This window comes from Apodemus sylvaticus, chromosome 7 (genome assembly GCF_947179515.1).
Source record: "Apodemus sylvaticus chromosome 7, mApoSyl1.1, whole genome shotgun sequence".
NCBI lineage: Eukaryota > Metazoa > Chordata > Mammalia > Rodentia > Muridae > Apodemus > Apodemus sylvaticus.
Genome location: NC_067478.1, coordinates 73,329,112 through 73,352,941, shown reverse-complemented (window position 1 = coordinate 73,352,941; position 23,830 = coordinate 73,329,112). Strand labels below are relative to the sequence as shown.

The 23,830-nt window shown below is 39.3% G+C and overlaps 1 protein-coding gene across 3 annotated transcripts in view; it reads right to left on the bottom strand.

Moving 5' to 3' along the window:
• Scaper (S-phase cyclin A associated protein in the ER) overlaps positions 1 to 23,830 on the bottom strand; it is a 414,909-nt gene that overhangs the window by 235,143 nt on the left and 155,936 nt on the right. For all 3 annotated transcript variants that reach the window (XM_052188286.1, XM_052188287.1, XM_052188288.1), the window contains one exon: positions 6,457 to 6,593. In XM_052188286.1, coding sequence (XP_052044246.1) covers positions 6,457 to 6,593 — 137 coding nt within the window. The remainder of the gene's footprint in view (positions 1 to 6,456; positions 6,594 to 23,830) is intronic.

Here is a 23,830-nt window from a genome sequence, read left to right as displayed (position 1 = left end):
TTCTTAAATTCATCTGGAATAGCAAATAACCCAGGATAGCTAAAACTATTTTCAACAGTAAAAGAACTTCTGAGGGAATCAGTATCCCAGACCTCAAGCAGTACTACAGGGCAATAGTGTTAAAAATTGCATAGTATTGGTACAGTGACAGGCAGGTAGATGAATGGAATAGAATTGAAGACCCAGAAATGAACCCACACACCTATGGTCACTTGATCTTTGACAAAGGAGCTAAAACCATCCAGTGGAAAAAAGAGAGCCTTTTCAAAAAATGGTGCTAGTTCAACTGGTGACTAGCATGCAGAAGAATGCAAATCAATCTATTAGCTCCTTGTACTAAGCTCAAATTCAAGTGGATCAAGGACCTCCACATAAAACCAGAGACAATGAAACTAATAGAAACGAAACTGGGGAAGAGCCTTGAGCACATTGGCACTGGGGAAATTTTGCTAAACAGAACACCAATAGCTTATGTTCTAAGATCAAGAATTGACAAATGGGACCTCATAAAATTACAACGTTTCTGTAAGGCAAAGGTTCCACTGTCAGTAGGACAAAATGACAATCGACAAATTGGGAAAAGATCTTTACCAACTCCACATACAACAGAGAGGAGAGCTAATATCCAATATGTACAAAGAACTCAGAAAGTTAGACTCCAGAGAGCCAAATAACCCTATTAAAAATGGGGTACAGAACTAAACAAAGATTTTTCACCTGAGGAATATTGAATGGCTGAGAAGCACCTAAAGAAATGTTCAACATCCTTAGTCAGAGGAATGCAAATCAAATCAACCCTGAGATTTTACCTCACACCAGTCAGAATGGCTAAGATCATAAAGTCAGGGGACAGCAGGTGCTGGCGAGGATGTAGAGAAAGAGGAACACTCTTCCACTGCTGGTGGAATTGCAAGCTGGTACAACCACTCTGGAAATCAGCTTGGCAGTTTCTCAGAAAACTGGGCATAATACTACCATAGGACCCTATTATACGACTCCTGGGCATATACCCAGAGGATTTTCCAGCAGGTAATAAGAACACATGCTCCACTATGTTCATAGCAGACCTATTCATAATAGCCAGAAAATGGAATGAACCCAGATATCCCTCAATGGAGGAATGGATACAGAAAATGTGGTATAGTTACACAATAGAATACTACTCAGCTATTTTTAAAAACAATGAATTCATGAAATTATTGGGCACATGGATGAAACTGGAAAATATCATCCTGAGTGAGGTAACCCAATCACAAAAGAGCATGTATAGTATGTACTCACTGAGAAGTGGTTATTAGCCCAGAAGCTTGGAATACCCAATGCACAATTCACATATCAAATGATGCCCAAGAAGAAGGAAGAACAAAGTATGGATACTCTGGTTCTTCTTAGAAGGGGGAACAAAATACCCACAGAAGAAGATACAGAGACAAAGTGTGGAGCAGAGTCTGAGGGAAAGACCATCCAGAGACTACGCCACCGAGTGATCCATCCCATATACAGTTACAAAACCCAGACACTATCATAGATGCCCACAAGTACTTGCTGACCAGAGCCAGATATAGCTGTCACTTGGGAGGCTCTGCTAATGCATGACAAATACAGAGGGGGACACTGTATTTGTCCACTGAACTGAGCACAGGGTTCCCAGTGGGGGACTTAGAGAAAGGACCCAAGGAGCTGAAGGGGTTTGCAGCACCATAGGAGGAACAATGATATGAACCACCCAGTACTCCCAGAGCTCCCTGGGACAAAAACATCAACCAGCTCGTACACCTGGTGTTACCCATTGTTCCAGATGCATAGGCAGCAGAGGATGGCCTTGTTGAACATCAACAGGAGGAGAGGTCTTTGTCCTGGAAAGGCTGGATTCTGCAGTGTAGAGGAATAACAGGGCAGAGAATCTGGAGAGGGTTGATTGAGGAACAGGGGGAGTGGAGATGGCTTATGGGATTTTGGGGGTGGGGGAACCAGGAAAGGGGAAATCATTTGAAATGTAAATAAAGAATATATCTAATAAAAATAATAAAAAAAGGAAAAAAAGAAGAGCTATATCATGAATACAAAAGGTTGTTTTAAAAAAAAAAAAAGGTTCCTCTGTAGTTTCTCCTCCCAGTGGCTGCAAGACATTCTTTCAAAACTTCCCTAGGTGATAGACTGATACTGCAATCTGAAATAATATTATTCCTCACCAAAAAAAGGGGGTGCTATATGATACCAACAAAGTAGTTGAGATAGGGGACTTTCTATGTACTGCAAGAAATTCATAGTCTAAATTTAAGTATGGGTAAGTAATTTTCATTTAAGTTCAAAGACAGAAGTCTTTATGGGAATAAGTTGACCTGGCCCTTAAAGGCTTATTTGGCTGTTTACACGGACTACACACCAAGGTTCGTGTAAGTCCACACTGCTGCTTTGCCACCATCTCTTTTCAGCTAGTCTAGAGCAGGAGGTGAAAGCCATCATGAAGAAAGGTGTCATTAAAGCAATGTAAAGCAATTACTTTTCTGAAAATAAAAGAGAAACCTATTAATTTAAATGTTAAAAATTAAATGTTAATTTAAATATTAATTTAAATGTTAAAAGCTACGGCTTGATTGGTAAAGTGTGATCTACAAATGGTTAAGAACCTAAGTTTCGCCACCAATGTCCCAGGAGAAGTCAGCTATGATAAATCTGTAACCCCAGTGTTCCTTCAGATAGATGTAAGGTCCACACAGGACAGGCCCAAGACTCTAGTGGACTGGCTAGCCAGATGAACAATGGGGAACAAAAGTCCCTATCTAAACAAGGCAGAGGGTAAAGAGCGACACGAGACTGACCTTTGTCCTCTAAAGACACATACTCACAAGTACAGACTCTGTCTTCCTCTCCCTAAGAGTAAACAAAATGTATTCTCTATTGTGTCATTTAAACATTAAGCCTATTACTTTACCAATATTACTATCTTTGTGGTATGGTTTGTATAAAATATACAGCTGGTCTTTTACATTAAGTTTATATCTGAAGTGACTCCCTGAAAGATATGATGCAGTTTCTAAAATCCTTTCTGAAAACTTGTATCTTCTCCTGGAAAGCTTAATGTGCTCAGACTTCCTGTAATTCCAGTTTGGAAAGGCTGCCATCCACCGCTTATCTACCATTGTTTTCTATAAATCATAACACCAAATGTTAAATCAATAGTGTATGCTCCCTTACTTCTTATGAATATGGCTGTATGCTATGGTATATGTATTACGTGTTTACACATGTGTGGGAACACATATGTGGCTCATTATGGATAGAAACATCTGAAACTGTCATATAAAATAATTCTTCCCTTTACATTGTTCTCATCAGCAATGTTTTCACAACTAATGAGAAATGAACCAAGTCATTCAGACATTCTTTCTAAATTATTTTCTAAAAATATTATTTCTAAATATTTTTTGTTTGCATTTGGCAGAATCTAAGAATACTATTGATATGGTGAACATCTGTGCAAATAACATACAGTATGCTCACCGACATAGTTTTATACTATTGTTTTATAGAATTGACTTTAAAACCACACAGAAAAAATACAAGGTTAAAATCAACTTATATAAGCTGGGCTGTGGTGATGCACACCTTTAATCCTAGCTCTTAAGAAGCAGAGGCAGGTGGATCTCTGTGAATTCAAGGCCAGCCTGGCCTACAGTTAGTTCTAAGACAGCCAAGGCAACACAGAGAAACACTGTCTTGAAAAACAAAACAACACAATAACAAAAAATGATATACTAACATTGAATTTTATAATTATCTAAATAGTTGCCTTTACCATGTTGGGTTGTGTGCTTGCTTTTTGTTTTATGAAGATTCAAGCTACTCTATAATTCATTTCTCTATTTTAATTGTTTTTAATTTAAACATTTCATACAATACATTGTAGTCATATTTTTCTCCCCTCCCAACTCCTCAAAGAGCCCCTCTTGCTACCTACAAAATGTCAACTCAAATGTTTATTAAGAGATACTGAACAAAGGTTTTGATATTACCTATATGATCCATATATTCAACAATAAAAGGAAAACAGGTTGATTGACCCAAAATATTGATATATCTTGAAAAAGGACTTAGTAAGAGTCAGCAGCAAGAGAGTATAATTTTGAATACCAGAATTTAAAGAACAAAGAAGGCAGTATATAATTACAGAACACATGTAAGGGATTACCCAGGGCCAATTTAGTAAGTAAATGATTGGAAGGACATACAAAGAGTTGGGTATGGTAGGGCACACTTATCCCAGAATTTGGAAAAGGAGGGCAGAAAAACTGCTATTCAGGGCCAGCCAGAGTCACAAAGTAAAATATTGCAGCAGCAGCATGAGGAGCAACATCAGTATGCCTCTGTGGACAACTCAGTGTTGTATTGACTTGTCATGCACAAGATCTTGTTGTGTTCAATATCCACTGGGAAACGGGTGGGGAAGGAAAACCACAGGGAAGGGAAAAGCAGGAGAAAAGAAGGGGAGAGGAGGGCAGAAGAAGAATAGGGGCAAAAGAAGAAAGATGAAGTGAAGAGGAAAGAATGCCATAAAGGAAATGGAAGCAAAGACAATGTGAGAGGACAGAGAACCTGCAGGGCAACATAGGTGGTTTACAAACAAAAAACAAGTTACTTTTTATTGTATATGGGAACATCTGCCTACATGTGTCTATATGCACCATGTGTATACTGGTGCTAAAGGAGGCCAGAAGAGGGCATCAGCTATCCATGGAACTGGAGCTACAGAAGTCTGTGGCCACCATGTGGCTAAGCCAGAAGCTGGGTCTTCTGCAAACTCAGTTAAGTGCTCTTAATTCTGTGTCACCTACTCTCTAGCCTCAGTGTCTACCTCTCCTCCCCATGCTGAGATATGATCTGGCTTGAGCACCTGAAGACATTTTAAAGAAGGAACATTATTTTAAGTAAGAATGACTATGTGGTTTTTGTTAAGTAGGAGGTCAATGGTGACTTAAAGGGCTCTGACCTGGGCAATGATAACAGAATGCTTTTTTCCTTATAATGAGGTCAGATGTTAGAGGGAGATGAAAGAGAAATTTGTTTTAGGCACATTAAATTTCACTCAAAGGTATAAAATTTGTAATCAGAAAGTATAGAACACATAAAATCAGGATTTAGCAGGGAGTATGCATAGAGAAGAGAAGGGAACAAACTAAGAAGCATTCAAGAGTGAGAAGCCAGAAGTTCTCAGCACAAACTTTGAAACAAACCACTAATACCCTGAAGTAAACTAAGAAAATGTGCCACACTGATTGCCAATACTAAATTCAAGAAAGCCTTTTCAGGTCATTGCATTAAGGACCCATTTAAAAAAAAAAACTCATCCCTAGGATTTCTTATACACAAGAAATACATGGCACTTCCTTCTTTCGTGACATCAAATCAGGAAACATCATTATTTGTTTTCTAACTATTCATTTTCAAAGAAACAAAACACTCTGGAGTTATGTCTGATCTTTGAGATAAAACAGATGCCTTGGCAGGCCACAATCTGAACATGGAAACTACAGACAACTAAATCATTCAGCATTATTCTTTTTTTTTTTTAAGATTTATTCATTTATTTATTATATGTAAGTACACTGTAGATGCCTCCAGACACTCCAGAACAGGGCGTCAGATCTCATTACAGATGGTTGTAAGGCACCATATGGTTGTTGGGATTTGAACTCAGTGCTCTTAACTGCTGAGCCATCTCACCAGCCCTCAGCATTATTCTTGTTACACATTTTTATAAATAATTCCATGGACTAAAAAGCATCTCCTTCTTTTGAAACTTTCATGATAAAAGGTAAAGTTTATAATGCTTTCTCTCAATGCTAAAGGTATCAACTAAAAAAACACTGTTTTGTGTCCTCAAACAAGAACCATCAGTCATCATGTAACACTTAAAGCTTGTGAGGTAATGTACTACACAGCTGTCCGATCTCAGATGTCACTTTGGACACTGATGATAAACTACAGGTCTGATAACTCACTTTCCATTTTGAGATATTTCTTGAACTTTTCCTGTTGTGACAGGCAACCAAATTAATTAAATCCTGTCATGGGCTTTGACACCACAGCCAACTGACTTCTATTTGTTGATTGCTATTGATTTTCTTTGATACTTTATTTAAAAATCAATAGTTGGAAAGAAAAATAAGCTTAGTTTACAAATATTTAAATGTACCATTGTATGCTGAAAGAGGCACACATTTGGCATGGCCTTGGTATCTAATTATAAGAAGAGCCCTTGAGCAGGTGAAAGGGTGGGCTTTGGATCAATACTCAGTTTTCTTTTTCAATCAAAGAAAGTGGCTATAAATTAGGTTCATTCGTATTTTTTCCAAAGCTTTTTAAGCAAACAAGTTTAAGTGTTTTTTTCTTCCATTAAATTAAATGTCCCATCCCTAGGCGCTTTTGTTTCATATTTAGGGACATTTCTGTTACCTGGAGTTCATCCGTGCTTTTATCTTTTTAGCTTTTTTCTTATTCTTTTGCCGTTCTTCTCCATCTTTCACAGGCTCTGGTGGAGCTGCACTTTCAATCACAATGTCAACAACATACTTCTTCAAAGACAGATGTTCCTGCAAAATAATCAATGAAATGATGGCTGTGATGATATTTTAAAACAATACAGGACAACCACAGACTAGCAAACAGAAAGATGATATAAAAGAAATTAAAAGTAATCGCTAGGCAATGATGGCTTTCATAATTGCTTTGAAAAAACACTGAAGAATCTGTTTTAACTGAGATTTTCAATGTCTCATCAATCCTTTGGTAAACACAAGATGCACTATTTGCTATGGATACATGGGCAGAGGAGTGCAAAGGGAAAGGAAAATATATACACAGAATTATAGTGCCTTGCAAGTGTTTGGTTAGTCATGCAATGTGCAATAGGAGTCTAAGGGGAAGATGAGACAGCTAGCTGTTCATCAGGAGAAAGAGAGAAGACTGCAATTAGGTAGTACAGTGTTTGGTGATCTGAGCAGACTCTGGATTTGTATGTATGCATCTAGAGTACAGTGGGGGAAAGGGGAGAGAAAAGTAAATCATCTCAGAAAAGACATGCCAGAAGGGAAAGTGTATACCATTGAAGACAGTTTCTGTTTGGTTGAAATGAGGAATTTGACTTGTTTGCCTTCTTTCTCATCATTGTAGAAGTCTTCTAACTACAACTATACTATTTCATGCACTCAATCCCTTTGCCTCTCTCTTCATTCATTTTGCATGGCAAAATTCCAACTCTACATCTACCTACCTATTTCTGTTTCTATAGCTACAGAAGAGTAGTGTATCTATAGGAGAAACTGTCAACTACTTTCATTTGTAGGATGCTATACCTCAAATGCAAATGCCAGGCATCCAAGCACACATACATGAGCTTATCCACACCCTCATCTTCCTAGAAATTCCTTTTAGAACCCCTCTTCAAATCTCAAACACTTGTTATTGTCTCCTCCCATTTCTCAATTAAAGCCTATGTTTCTTTAACTGAAGAATTATATAGAAGACAATTATATAGAAATTCCATACACTCCCATGACCAATTTACCTACTAATCTTTGTGCCTACACACTTTGTCTTTTCTCCACTCTACTATATTTAAACTCATGCTCCTGTCAGGGTTAAGACTTCCAATAGTAACTAAATCTTATTCCTTCCCCTAGACTTACATCTACATCTCTCTGACTCTTCACACTTTAATTTTTCTTTAAATCAGCTCAAAAGAATCATTTTTCTTGTCTCCCTATAGCTAGTACCCTATGGAACCAGCAAGTGTAGCCTCTTCCCCTTTACCTCTTTAATCCTGCTCTTTCTTGAACTTATGAGTACAGCAAAAACCTTACCAACCCTAACCAATCTGAAAACTGCCCTTGTTAGGAAACCAACATCAAAACTATGTTGTGTCTCCTCCAACCTTTGCCCTAGACCACTGCCTCCTCCCCAAAATTTTTCATCACAAGGCTTAACATTACATTATCCTCTTAATCCAAAACAAGATGCCCATAAAGCTCTTAGGCTCTCTTCTATGCCTCTCTCAGTGAAGCAAAGAGCAGCTAAAATGTGAGACCAACAATGTGTTACAGAGCTTGCTATGCAAGCAGGCCTTCACTGTCTGTGGGGTCCAACTTATACTCTCTCCAAACATCACGTGTCCTCTCACGGGTCTGCTAAAGCAAGGACAGTGGACTAGAAGGAAGTTCAAAGTGTTTGTGAACCCTTATTAAAGTAGGTTTTAAAAAATAAATTAAAAACCTCTTAGGCTCCCCTTGTCCATAAATTGTGCTATTTTTTAACATAATTGCTCATTCATTAGCAAAACCTGCCCATTCTCTTAACAACCCTAAGTCCATACAAGATTTACTCACTAACCCTCACTAGTGTCACCTAGTTTGAGTCTCTAGGTGACATCTGTATAACTGAAACAACTCTTTAAATAGTACCTCAGTTTCCAATAAGATTCCTCTAACTTTGCCTTTGTGTGTTGTTCTTCTGCAATGTGTATGTGTGTATGTGCGCATGCACCTGTATGCACAGAAGGGTCAACATGCAGACAAGAGTATGGCTACCAAGCAAGCCCCAGTGAACATCCTGATTCTGCACCAAGTCCCCCAACCAACACTTAACACTAGGATACAGACATGTGTGGTCATATTCAGCTTTTTATGTGAGTGTCTGGATCTCTACCCAGACTGTCCTGATGGTTCAGGAGCTCTTCCTCACTGAAACATCTGCCCAGTCCTTCTAGATCTGTTCTCTATAAAAAACACTCAGTTATGTTTCTAAAACATAAATGAAATCTTAGTAAGTCCTATGATTACTCTTATCAAAACTTTCTCAAAACTAGGTTGATACTTCAGTCAGTAACATACTTAACATATCTCACAAAAGCCTGAGATATGAGTTCAAACCTCATTTAAAAAAATAGCATGGAGTGGTGGGCATGCTTATGTTTCCCTACCCCCTAGCCTCTACTTGGGAAATGGAGATGAAAAGATCCATGATCAGCCAACCTCGTCTACTCAACAAGTTCTAAGGCAGCTGGTGGGATATGAATGGTGAATGAGGAAGCCAAGGTTGCTGTCTGGCTACACACACATGAATACCTGCATTTAGACCAGCACACTTGTGAAATTCTGTTTCCACAGTACCAGAGAGTAGTACACAAGCTGCCAAAGGAGGGATGATACCAACAGTCCTATCCAGCTGGAACATCTATGAGGCATAAGCTGGCCAGCATGCAAACAGCCCTAAAGGTGTAGCAATGGTACTCATATTTTAGTGATACCAAAGCTATCTAATTGGAAACAAGACCCACTACATCGGAGGGAAAATCATCCAAGGTTCTAGGAACCTAGTCAACTACCATAGATTCGAAAAGAGCCTGTTACTGATACTTTACTAGATCAGCATAACTCCTAACAAAATTCTGAAACAAATCGTTATACCCACAGATAAGTGTAACTCTCACCTCACATCTAAGAAGTGTCTCTGGAGCAAATGGAGACCATGACAAAAAAAACTGTAACTGGATACAATGCAGAGATCAAGGGACTGTAAGGATCCAAGCCCAATGTATATATCTACTACACAGCTCTTGTCATAAGGTGACAGAAGCATCAAGGAAGGGGGATCAGAAAGACTATAAAAGCCAGAGGACTAGGAAATTTCCTGTGGGGTTGTTTCCTAGAAATAACAGAGCAATACCTCACAATATGGGTGCCTAAACAAGGACATTATAAACACATATGCTAATGTAGCATGGGAAAATTTTTTTACATATTTCTGTCCCTAGACAAAGAACTAAAGACTGCAGATAAGGGGAAGGCAGCCTACACTAGGAATGACGACCCCCAATAGGTTATCCAATGTAAAGTGGTCTGCCCTGAAATCATATACATACAAACCACAAAGAGAAACTCAACAGATATTACATTTATATATTTATGATCACACAGACAGACAGGAAGACAGACAGAGACAGACAGACATACACTCAGAGACACAGACAGACAGACACACACACACACACACACACACAAACACAAACACACATAACAATAATAAAGAAAAGCGAGCCATGAATATGAGAGGGGTATGAGGTAGGAATGTGGGAAGATTACATAGGCAGCGTAGGAAGGGAAAAAATGATGAAGTATACTTCTTCCTGAGTTTGAGGAAGAGGAACGAATACAGTTTGTACCTTTTTGTAAAATAAAATGTCATGACAGTAAATGCATATATAACCTTGGCTGTTTAAAAAATTACATACAAGTAAGCAAAATGAAAAAAATCCAAACCTTGGAGACTAGAGAGAAGGATCAGAGGGTACAGTGCTTGTTGGGCAAACATGAGGAAGTTAAGTAGCACCTCAGCACCAATATAGAAGCAAGGTATAAGTATGGCAACATATAGCTAAGGCTCCAGCAAAGGAGACGGGGACAGGAGGGCCCAGAGCTCCTAGCCAGCTGGTCAAGGTGAAAACAGTGGACTCCAGTTTTGCTGAGAGAGTGTCTCAAAACAACAAGGTGTAGAGCAATGGAGTTGACCTCTGACCTCTGCATGTACTTGCACTATGTGTCTGCACACCACAAACGTACTTGATTCTATTACACTATGATAAGATGTAATTTCTGTGCCTAAGAGGGCACAATTCCCCTCCCTTATGTTCATTAGAATCATTACTGTCTCAGAACGGCAAACTGGTCCTTAGCCAGTACTACTCATTCACTAGGAATGTTCACATTCCCAATTAAAATAAAGAACTGTAGGTAATGACCTCTGTTGTTTATTGTCTCCTTACTCTGTTTATTTTCTTCTAGAGCTTGTGTAACAGTATATCTTTAACTGTAGTCTCCAATAAAACAAAGTTTCTGTCTACAATTTTGCTTGGCATATGGCAGATACACATTAATGTTTTAATTGAGCAAATAAAAACAATAACATTCTTATAAAGGTTATTACATAATAGATGTTTAGTAAAGTGTTTCACATAAGAATCACTCATTTAGTCCTTAGAACCAAAATTAGGACACAAGAAGAAGGGATATAATTTTATTTTCTCCATTTCCAATATTAGAAGAACACACTCTCAAACATGTCCAAAGCTAGACAGTCAAAACCCTGACTGAGTAATAAAGGCCAGCTTTAGAGCCAGATGCTGATTATGGAACCTGTATTCTTTGCCAACTATGTCAGAATGCTAGACATTAGTTTGAACTATGGAAGTGTGTTCATATTCTTCTCATATCAACATAAAGAAAAGAAGAAGAAAGAGGATAAAGGAAGCTCATTAACCAATAAATAAATGAATTAAACAAATAGGGTGGGATCCCTTTTTCACAAGAAAATGGAGTGACTTGATAACTTTTCCTGTTACAAAGACCATCTTTATATTTTGGATGATCTAATTGGTAATTATACATATAAGCAAATGAATGTAATTTTTTTTAAAAAAATCAATCAATTTCTGGAACGATCTATAGACCTTGGATAGCCATAAACTCATGGTCTACCTGGGTGTTGTGTTTAGGGTATATGCCACCATACCTATCTCCAGATGTGTACTTTTTCTTGTTTAATTGTTCTGGTTAAATTTTTAACAGTGTTGGACATAAGTACTAAATATTCTTAGCTTAAAGGGTTACCGACCTAAAAGACTCAAGAGGGCCAGGAAGCTCCAGACAGAAAAGATGACTTGACAATAATGTTTGCAGACTGAGGATCCAGGAAGCTTCAGATAAGATCAATGAACCAATCTCCATTGGCATCCACTACTTTGAGGCTGCAGAGAACTAACCTGCAATGCAGTCTTCCCTCCTCAAAGTCCCCTCTTTCTATCTTATGAATCCCTGAGTCTCCAGTGCCACTTGCTCAGTCTCCACTCCTCAGAGACTTAAGTCCTTCAGTTGTTCTGATTAAAGGAACAAATCTGCTTCTCAAGAGGACAGCTTTGCTTTCTTTCATTTCCATTCACTTTCATCAATCCTGATACAACAATCTTGACTTAAGGGGGGAAATAGCTTGCAACCTTCCACCATTTCCTTATTGTTATTATTATTATTATTATTGTTATTATTATTATTATTTGTTTATTTTGCTTATTTTAGTTGTTATTATTATTATTATTATTATTATTTGCTTATTTTGGCATTCCATGCATTTTAAAATTATTTTTTCATACAATATTTTTATTGTTTTGTCTCCCCAAATGCCTCCTATATCTTTCATTTCCTTATCAACTTTATATTCTCTCCCTCTCTTTCAAAATATCAAAAGAAAGTGAAAACTCCACAAAAATAAAGACTAATAAAACAAACAAATAAATGCCGGGCGGTGGTGGCACACGCCTGTAATCCCAGCACTCTGGGAGGCAGAGGCAGGCGGATTTCTGAATTCAAGGCCAGCCTGGTCTACAGAGTGAGTTCCAGTACAGCCTGGGCTATACAGAGAAATCCTGTCTTGAAAAAAACCAAATTCAAATATATATATATATATATATATATATATATATATATATATATATATATATATATATATGCCAAATTAAAACTAGATGAAACACAGTATATCCCTCACACACACACACACTAATTCATTTGTATTGGGCAACTTCTCCTAGACATGGGACCTGTTGTGGAGTGTGATTGATATAACAAGTTAGAGTACATTGGAGAAAACCAATGCCCCTTTGCCAGTAGGTATCAATTGCAAACGGATCACCATGTTAATTTCCCCATCTCAGTGCTGGAAAACAGTCTGAGTTGAACTTGTACCAGAAGAACATAGCAATAAATGACTCCTAATGATATATGTCTATACCCACAGATCAGTGCCTCTTTAAACCAACATCAAACTTCTTACAGGAGATGGGAATTAAGACAGAGACCCACAGCTGTACGATGTGTAGAGAATGAGAGACTTTGGAGCATTCAGTCTTAAATGGCATGTCTTCATCAAAGTCCTCTCCTCAGGCTCAGGGGTCTATGTAGAAAAGTGGGAGAGAGACTAAGAGCTTGAGGAAATGGGTGACTCCAAGAATATAGTGTTTTCCAGAAGAAAAAGGACTGATGTACAAGTGAATGCACAGAGGCTATAGCAGTACACAAAACCTGCACAAGGCAAGTCTTTTAATTTTCAATACTCTACATCCCTTCCCCCTATACCGCTCAGTCTATAATCTAATATATCATTTCTATTCTTATACTACAGAAAAGGAATGCCCCAATGGCATCTTTAATTTTATGAAGGGTCCAATTGTATACTACTTTCAAGTGCATATAAATGACATTTGCATATCTATTAGACATCCTTAAGGGTCCTATACCCAATGAAAGACACTATACAAAAAAAGATTTAGACACTTAACTAAAACTACCAAGAACCTTACCATTTTGAGTCAAGTGTGCAACACCACACCTGTAACAGCAATGCTTGGAAGGCTGAGGTAGAAAGACTGTCATGAATTTGAGGCCACTCTGGACTATACTGTGAGTATACTAGGATAAGATCCAGTAAGCGTAAGACCACCAAAGAATTGTACTTCCATTTATCAATGTATCTGCCTCTGTACCAATAACAACCACTTTTTATCACTATTTCTCTGTGATATTGAGTTCACGGATGGTAATTTCCCCCAGAAGTTATTGTTAAGAATTGTTTTTGCTATTCTGGTTTTTTTTTTGTTGTTGTTGTTGTTGCTTTTTTGTTTTTGTTTTTGTTTTTTTGTTTTGTTTTGTTCTGTTCTGTTTGTATTTCCGAATGAATTTGAGAATTGTTCTTTCCGTGTCTTCGAAGAATTGTGTTGGGATTTTGATGGCAATTGTCTTGAATCTGTAGATTGCCTTTGGTAGGATAGCTATTTTTACTATGTTAATTGTGACAATCCATGAGCAGGGGAGATCTCTCCATTTTCTGAGATCTTCTATTTGTTTCTTGGGAGACTTGAAGTTCTTGTCATACATATCATTTACTTGTTTGGTTAAAGTTACACCCAAGAAAATTTATATTATTTGTGACTATTGCAAAGGATGTTCTTTCCCTATTACTTTCTCAGCCCATTTATCCTTTAAGTAGAGGAAGGCTAATGATTTGTTTGAGTTGATTTTGTATGCCACTTTGCTGAAGTTATTTATCAGCTATAGGAGTTTGCTGGTGAAAATTTTGGGGTCACTTATGTATACTATCATATCATCTGCAAACAGTGATACCTTGACTTCTTCATTGCCAATATGCAGCCACTTGACTTCCTTTTGTTGTCTTATTGCTCTAACTAGAACTTCAAGTACTATACTGACTAGATATGGGAAGAGCGGGTGTTCTTGCTTTGTCCCTCATCCAGAAATAAAACCACACACTTATGGACACTTCATCTTTCACAAAGAAGCCAAAAATATAGAATGGAAAAAATAAAGCATCGATAAATGGTGCTGGTGTAACTGGCAGTCAATATGTAGAAAAATGAAATAGATCCATATTTGTCACCTTGCACAAAGCGCAAGTCTAAGTGAATCAAGAACCTCAACAGTATATAACCAGATATACTGAATCTAATAGAAGAGAAAATGGGAAAAAGCCTGGACCTCATTGGCACAGAGGGAAATGTCCTAAACAGAACTCCAATAGCACAGGCTCTAAGATCAAGAATTGATAAATGGGAACTCATGAAACTGAAAAGCCTCTGTAAGATAAAGGACATAGCAAATAGGACGAATCAGCATCCTACACATTGGGAAAAAATCTTCACTAACCTTGCACCCAAGAGAGGACTAATATCCAAAATATATAAAGAATTCAAGAAGCTAACCACCAACAAACCAAACAAACCAATCCAAAAATGGAGTATAGAACAAAACAGAAAACTCACATCAGAGGAATCTTGAATGGCTGAAAAGCACTTAAAGAAATGTTCAAAGTCCTTAGTAATCAGGGAAATGCAAATCAAAATGACCCTGAGATTCTACCTTACACTAATCAGAATGGCTGAGATCAAAACCTCAGGTGAGAGCCCATGTTAGGGAGGATGTGGAGAAAGAGGAATGAACACTCCTCCATTGCTGGTGGGTTTGCAAACTGGTATAACCACACTGGAAATCAATCAGGAGTTTCCTCAGAAAACTGGAAATAGATCTACCTGAAGACCCAGCTATATCACACTTGGGCATGTACCCAAAAGATGCCCCACCATGCCATAGGGGCACATGTTCCACTATGTTCATAGCAGCCTTATTTGTGATAGCCAGAAGCTGGAAACAACCCAGATGTCCCACGACAGAAGAATGGACACAGAAAATGTGGTTCATTTACACAATAGACTACGAATCCTGTAATAAGAAAAAGGACATAATGAGTTTTGCAGACAAATGAATGGAAATAAAAAAATATCATCCTGAGTGAGTGAGATAATTCAGAATCTAAAGGACATGCATGGTATGTGTTTACTAATAAGTGAGTATTAGCAAAAAAAAAAAAGTACATAACATGTAGGATATAATCTACAGAAGTCAAGTAGGCTAACAAGCCACAGGACTCAAGTGAGGATGCCTCAATCCCACTTGGGAGGGAGGAAGAAAGCAATCACAGGAGTGGGGAGAGAGTAACCTGGGTGGTAAAGGGGACAGGGAGGGGAAGATGGGAAGATGATCAGGCATTAGGTGGGGGGAAACAGGACTGAAACCCTGAGGGCCAGCAGAAAAAATGAAAACAGGCAACCCCGGGATATAGGAGGTGGTGGGACCATCTAGAAAGTTCCAGACACCTGGAAGTTGAAAGATTCTCAGGACTCAAAGGGAGGGACCTTAGATAAAATGCCCTACAGTGGGGAGAGGGAACTTGATCCACCTGAAATAGAAAGATGGTGGATCAAGCGGACAAATGGGGTTGACATCTGTACTGGCTGGTTTTGTGTGTCAACTTGACACAGGGTGGAGTTATAATAGAGAAAGAAGCTTCAGTTGAGGAAATGCCTCCATGAGATCTACCTGTAGGGTATTGTCTCAATTAGTGATGAGGGGGGAGGCCCATTTTGGGTGGTGCCATCCCTGGGCTGGTAGTCTTGGGTTTTATAAGAAAGCAAGCTGAGCAAGGCAGAGGAAGCAAGCCAATAAGGAACATCCCTCCATGGCTTCTGCATCAGCTTCTACTTCCTGACCTGCTTGAGTTCTAGTCCTGACTTCCGTTGGTGAGGAACAGCAATGTGGAAGTGTAAGCTGAATAAACCCTTTCCTCCCCAACTTGTTTCTTGATCATGATGTTTGTGTAGGAATAAAAACCCTACCTAAGACAAATTGGTCCCAGCATAGTGGGGTATTCCTGTGACAACCTGAGCATGTTACGGGGAGGACTGTGGAAGGACTTTGGAACTTTGGACTAGAAGATCCATTCTGTGTTAAGAGTTCTGTGGGAAGTTATGTAGGAGCTTGGAAGATAATGTTGAGAACAGTGCAGAAGATGGAGGCCTGGCTTGTGAAATTTCAGAGGGAAGATTAAAGACTCTTATCAGGGCTGTTGCTATTTTGATTGTGAATATTCTGTGGTTTTGATTAGTTGGGGCTGAAGACTGAGCTGTGATTAACAAGATAACAGAACTACTAAAGTAAAACCTTTGCATTACTGGTACTATTGATGCTGGTTAGCTGGAGCTAAGAAATTAGTGGTGATTAAGAAGAGACCAGCATAATTGAGGTAAAATCTTCTGGGAAGTGTTTTCTGAGAGCACAGAGTTTGTGTTCCAGAGATGGCCAAGGTTGTACCTTGTTCTCTGGCTGGATTTGGTAATGTATGAGTCTCTCAGCTGGTACTGGTTTTGAAGGCATGAAGGGGTCATAAAGAGCAGCTGAGGGAGGCCACAGAAGGCCATTGATGAAGGTGCAGCCTCAGTTGTAATTGATGGCCCAGGACTGAAGGGGTCATGCATAGGAGTTGAGGCTTGGCACCATGAAGAGAGCCTATGAGAGGCTATTGGTGAAGTCTAGTTACAGTGGAAGACAGCAGTGTTTTGGAGATGCCAGTACCATGCAATGACCACCAAGAACAGAGGCAGCAGTGGAGTACAGGCAGCTGGAGCCTAGGAGACAAGGTGTGTGCTACAAAGGTCAGAGCTGGAGAAATGACCTAAGCCTAGAAGATTGTGAGTGGATCACAGACATTGGATGGGTGGAGTATGATCTTGATTTTGCTTTTGATTGTGACTGTGCCGTGATGTTTTTCACTCTTGAAGTAAGAAAGTATTTTAGTGGAGCCCACAGTTAAGGGAGTTTTAGTTTTAAAAAGACTTTGGATTGCAAGAGACTGGACATTTTAAAAAGACTGAAATTTTAATATGTAAGAATTTGCAAAGACTGTGGGGCTTTTAAAGTTATTTAGATTTTGGGGATAAATAATAAGGTAAGGGTTGAGACTTAACAGTGATGTGTTTGTGTGTTAAGTTGACAAGGGATAAATTGAACTGGTTGGTTTTGTGTGTCAACTTGACACAGGCTGAAGTTATCATAGAGAAAGGAGCTCCAGTTGAGGAAATGCCTCCATGAGACCCAGCTGTAAGGCATTTTCTCAATTAGTGATCAAGGGGAGAGGGCCCATTTTGGGTGGTGCCATCCCTGGGCTGGCAGTCTTGGGTTCTGTAAGAGTACTAAGCTCAACTCCAAATGGATCAAGGACCTCCACATAAAGCCAGACACTCTGAAGCTAATAGAAAAGAAACTGGGGAAGACCCTTGAGGACATCGGTACAGGGGGAAAGTTCCTGAACAGAACACCAATAGCTTATGCTCTAAGATCAAGAATTGATAAATGGGACCTCATAAAATTACAAAGTTTCTGTAAGTTCTGGCTCTTTTTAGAGGAAGACCTGCTCCATTGCTCCCCACAGAGGATCCTGATGAGAAGAAGCAGTTCGTGGTTTTAAAGCATTTATTGTTATGGTAGAGAGTTGTGAAGAGTGAAAATGTACCTCACTTTCTCAGGGTAGGCCTGAGGTTAAATCCCTTGTGCAGGAAGGAGTGTCTGGGAAGGAGAGCTTAATAACTTAATATCCACTTATTAGTGAGTGCATACCATGATTCACCTTTTGAGTCTGTATTACCTCACTTAGTATGATGTTCTCCAGCTCCATCCATTTGCCTAAGAATTTCATGAATTCATTGTTTCTAATGACTGAAAAGTACTCCATTGTGTATATATACCACATTTTAATACCAGAAAACTGGGCATGTCACTTCCGAAAGATCCTGCTACACCACTCCTGGGCATATACCCAGAGGATTCCCCAGCATGTAATAAGGATACATGCTGCACTATGTTCCTAGCAGCCCTATTTATAATTGCCAGAAGCTAGAAAGAACCCAGGTGTTCCTCAACAGAAGAGTGGATGCAAAAAAATGTGGTATATATGCACAATGGAGTACTTTTCAGCCATTAGAAACAATGAATTCATGAAATTCTTAGGCAAATGGATGGAGCTGGAGAACATCATACTAAGTGAGGTAATACAGACTCAAAAGGTGAATCATGGTATGCACTCACTAATAAGTGGATATTAACCTAGAAAACTGAAATACCCAAAACATAATCCACACATCAAATGAGGTACAAGAAGAACAGAGGAGTGGCCCCTTGTTCTGGAAAGACTCAGTGAAGCAGTATAGGGCAAAATCAGAAGAGGGAAGTGGGAAGGGGTGGGTGGGAGGACAGGGGGAGGGAAGGGGGCTTATGGGACTTTCGGGGAGTGGGGGGCTAGAAAAGGGGAAATCATTTGAAATGTAAATAAAAAATATATTGAATTAAAAAAAAAAAAAGAGCCGCAACTAATCTCCCAAAAGAGGCCTCTCTGCACTCCCAGCCATGGACTACTCAAAGCCAAGCCACCACAGAAGAAGCCAAGGACTCTCTCATCCCCATAGGACCTAGACAAGCTCTCTCACTGCTCTCTCACAATCCCTGACCTCAAGCTGTACTATACTAATAGTGATAAAAATTGTATGATATTGGTACTGTGACTGGCAGCAAGATCAATGAAATAGAATTAAAGACCCAGCAATGAACCCACACAGCTATGGTTACTTGATCTTTGACAAAGAAGCTAAAACCATCCAGTAGGAAAAGACTGCATTTTTTACAAATGGTGCTGGCTCTACAGGCTGTTAGCATGTAGAAGAATGCAAATTGAACCATTCTTAACCCTTTGTACAAAGCTCAAGTACAAGTGGATCAAGGACATCCACACAAAACTAGATACACTAAATCTAATAGAAGAGAAAGTGGGAAAAAAGCCTAGAACACATGGGCACAGGGGGAAAGTTCTTAAACAGAACACCAATGGCTTATGCTCTAAGATCAAGAATTGACAAATGGGACCTCATAAAATTGTAAACTTTTGTAAGGCTAAAGACACTGTCAATAGGATAAAATGGTAAAAAATTGGGAAAGATCTTTAGCAATCCTACATCTGATAGAGGCTAATATCCAATATATACAAAGAACTCAAGAAGTTAGACTCCAGAGAACCAAATAACCCTATTAAAAAATAAGGAACAGATCTAAACAGAGAATTCTCAACTTAGGATTATCAATTGCTAAGAACCACCTAAAGACATGTTCAACATCCTTAGTTATAAGGGAAATGCAAATCAAAACAACGTTGAGATTCTACCTCACATCAGTAGAATGGCTAAGGTAAAAAACTCAGGTGACAGCAAATGTTGGTGAGGATGTGGAGAAAGGGGAAAACTCTTCCATTGCTGCTAGGATTGCAAGCTGGTACAACCACTCTGGAAATCAGTCTGGTGATTTCTCAGAAAATTGGAAATAGTACTACCTGGGGATCCAACTATATCACTCCTGGGCCAGAAGATGCTCGAACATGTAATAAGGATACATGCTCCACTATGTTCATAGCAGCATTATTTATAACAGTCAGAAACTGGTACAACTCAAATGCCCCACAACAGAGGAATGGGTACAGAAAATGTACATTTACACAATTGAGTACTACTTAGCTAGCTATTAAAAACAATGACTTCATGAAATTCTTAGGCAAATGGATGGAACTAAAAAATATCATCCTGAGTGAGGTAACCCAATCACAAAAGAACACACATGATATGCACTCACTGATAAGTGGATATTAGCTCAAAAGCTTGGAATACCCAAGTTACAATTCACAGACCACATGAGGTTCAAGAAAAAGGAAGATCAAAGTGTGGGTGCTTAAGTTCTTAGAATAGGGAACAAAATACTCATGGAAGCAAATATGGAGACAAAGTGTGGAGCAGAGACTGAAGGAAAGGTCATCCAGAGACTGCCCCACTTGGGGAGCTATCCCATATACAGTCACCAAACTGAGATACTACTGTGGATGCCAACAAGTTCATGCTGACAGGAGGCAGATATAGCTGTCTCCTGAGAGGTTCTGCAAGAGCCTAACAAGTACTGAGGCAGATACTGTCAGCCAACCATTGGACTGAGCACGGGGGTCCCGAAATGAAGGAGTTAGAGAAACTGAAGGAGCAGGAAGGGGTTTGCAACCCCATAGGAACAACAACAATATCAACCAACCAGAGCTCCCAGAGATTAAACCACCAGCCAAGGAGTACAAATGGAGGGACCCATGGCTCCAGCCAAATATGTAGTAGTGGATGACATTGTTGGGCATCAATGGGAAGAGAGGCTCTTGGTCCTGTGAAGGCTTGATGCCCCAGTACAGGGGAATTCTAGGGCAGAGAGGCAGGAGTGGGTAGGTGGGGGAACACCCTCAAAGAAGCAGGGGAAGGGAAGATGGGATAGGGGGTTTTGGGTGAGGAAGGGACCATGAAAGGGAATAACATTTGAAATGTAAATAAAGAAAATATCCAATAAAAAAGAATTCTATATAAAAATAAATAAGTAATTAATTTATTTAAAAAAACTAAAAGTCACAATCCATGTGTTTGGTGTCTATATATTGGAGATTCTGTTGATAGTATGGAAAGACAATTGTAATTTGTTCAGTTTGATCTTTAACAGATATAATGAAAGGTTTTAAGTACATTATCTTGTTTTAAAGCAGATTAAAAGGTCTCAAGAGAAACTGTGCCAGAGCCTTACAAATACAGAGGCAGATGCTCTCAGCCAACCATTGGACTGAGTGTGGAGTCCCCAATTGAGTTAGAGAAAGGACTGAAGGAGCTGAAGGGGTTTGCAACTTCATAGGAAGAACAACAATATCAACCAATCAGACCCCCAGAGCTCTGCATATGTAGCAGAGGACGGCCTTATCAGGTATCAAGGGGAGGAGAGAGGTCCTTGGTCCTATGAAGGCTAGACAGATGCCCCATTGTAGGGGATTCAAGGGCATGGAGGTGGGAGAGGGCTTGGGGGAGGAACACCTTCATAGAAATAGGGGGAAGGGAGGATGGGCTAGGGGCTACCTGGGAGGGGAGGAAACTGGGAAAGGGGATAACATTTGAAATGTAAATCAAAAATATATCCAATAAAAATTATAAATGCTCTCAAGAATATTTTTCCATTACATATGTACATAAGTGAAATAACATTAAGTCAATAAAAACAGTTTTAAATATAAAAAACAATGACTTCATGAAATTCACAGGCTAATAGATGCAACTTGAAAATATAATCCTGAGTGAGATAATACAATCACAAAAGAACACAAATGGTATGTACTCACTGATAAGTGGATATTTGCCAAATAGAAGCTCTGAATACCCAAGACATAACTCACAGACCATATGAATTTAAGAAGAAAGAAGATCTCACCAAAGAGAGGATGTTTCAGTCCTACTCAAAAGGAGGAAGAAAATAATCACTGGGAAGTAGAGGGAGACAGATGGGGAAAGGGGGCAAAGAGGCCAGTTCAGATATGGGAGGAGTTGGGGGAGAACTACAGAGGGTCAGGAATTTGAAAATAGGTAAGTAGCAGTGGGTGAGGGGGCACTGGAGGTTGCCACTAGAAACTCTCAGATGCCAGGGACCCAAGAGGTCCCCAGGACCCAACAGGGTGGACTTTAGCCAAAATACCCAACAAAGGGGAGAGAGAACCTGTAGAGATAATATACAGTAGCTAGGCACAGACCCTAGTTAAGGGATAGGGCCACCCACCAACTTCAAAATTATTAATCTAGAAATCCTCCTGTCTAAATAAAATGCAGGGACAAAGAGTAGAGCAGAGACTAAAGGAAAGGCCATCCAGAGACTGCCCCACCTAGGGATCAATCCCATATGCTGACACCAAAGCCAGACATTATTGCTAATGCCAAGACGTGCTTACTGATAGGAGCCTAGTATAGCTGTCCCCTGAGAGGCTCTGCCAGAGCCTGACAAATACAGAGGCAGATGTTTGCCTGACCAATACAGATGGGGATGTAGGCAGCCAAACATCATACTGAGCACAGGGACCCCAATGGAGAAGTTAGGGCAAGGACTGTAGGAACTGAAGGGGTTTGCAACCCCATACAAAGAACAACATTATCATCCAGCCAGAGCTTCTAAAGATCCCAGGGACTAAACCACCAAACAAGGAGTATACATGGAAAGACTCATTTCTCCATCTGAATGTATAGCAGAGGACTGACATAGCAAGCATCACTGGGAGGGGAGCCCCTTGGTCATATGGAGGCTAGATGACTCAGGGTAGGGGGAATGCTACGGCACTGAGGGAAGGAGTGGGTTGGCAGGTAGGGGAGCACCCTCAAAAAGGCAGGGGAAAGGGGGAGGAAATAGGAGGTTTGTGGAGAGGAAACTGGGAAGGGGGTTAAAATTTGAAATGTCAATAAATAAAATAACCAATAAAAAGAAAAAAATTTTAAAAAATGCAGCAATCTTACTTATGTCAAGTTATCTAGACCTCTAACTAGTAAAAATGACAACAAAGAACGAGGATGCTTTTTAGATATTGGCATGCCCACCTCTGTTCTACAGGCTAACTTTAGTATATACATACATTCACGTATAGTTTACCTTGTTAAACAAGTACTACAGGGCTGTCTATTTAACATCTAATAAGTACTCAGTATTAAAAAGTTACTTTATACCCAGAGGATTCCCCACCATGTAATAAGGATACATGCTCTACTATGTTCATAGCAGCCCTTTTTATAATTGCCAGATGCTGGAAAGAACCCAGGTATCCCTCAACAGAAGAGTGGATGCAAAAAATGTGGTATATCTACACAATGGAGTACTATTCAGCCATTAGAAACAATGAATTCATGAAATTCTTAGGCAAATGGATGGAGCTAGAGAACATCATACTAAGTGAGGTAACCCTGACTCAAAAGGTGAATCATAGTATGCACTCACTAATAAGTGGTTATTAACCTAGAAAACTGGAATACCCAAAACATAATCCACACATCAAATGAGGTACAAGAAGAAAGGAGGAGTGGCCCCTTGTTCTGAAAAGACTCAGTGAAGCAGTATTCAGCAAAACCAGAACGGGGAAGTGGGAAGGGGTGGGTGGGAGGACAGGGGGAAAGAAGGGGGCTTGCGGGACTTTCGGGGAGTGGGGGGCTAGAAAAGGGGAAATCATTTGAAATGTAAATAAAAAATATATCGAATAAAAAAAACAAAAAAAGAGAAAAAAGTTACTTTAAATAGTTTTACTTCAGTGTAACTAGAATAAGAAAATGGAGGCACAAGTGACTTCACTATAAAGAAATTCACTGCAGTAAATACATGAGAAAACAGAAGTAGACATTAATTACATAATTATGGCATATATGTTAAAGCAATGCTACATATCATCGGATAAAGTTTTTACAAACTATCTACATTTTTAAAATCTTCATTATACAATCTTAAGTTTCAGGGCTCAAATCTGT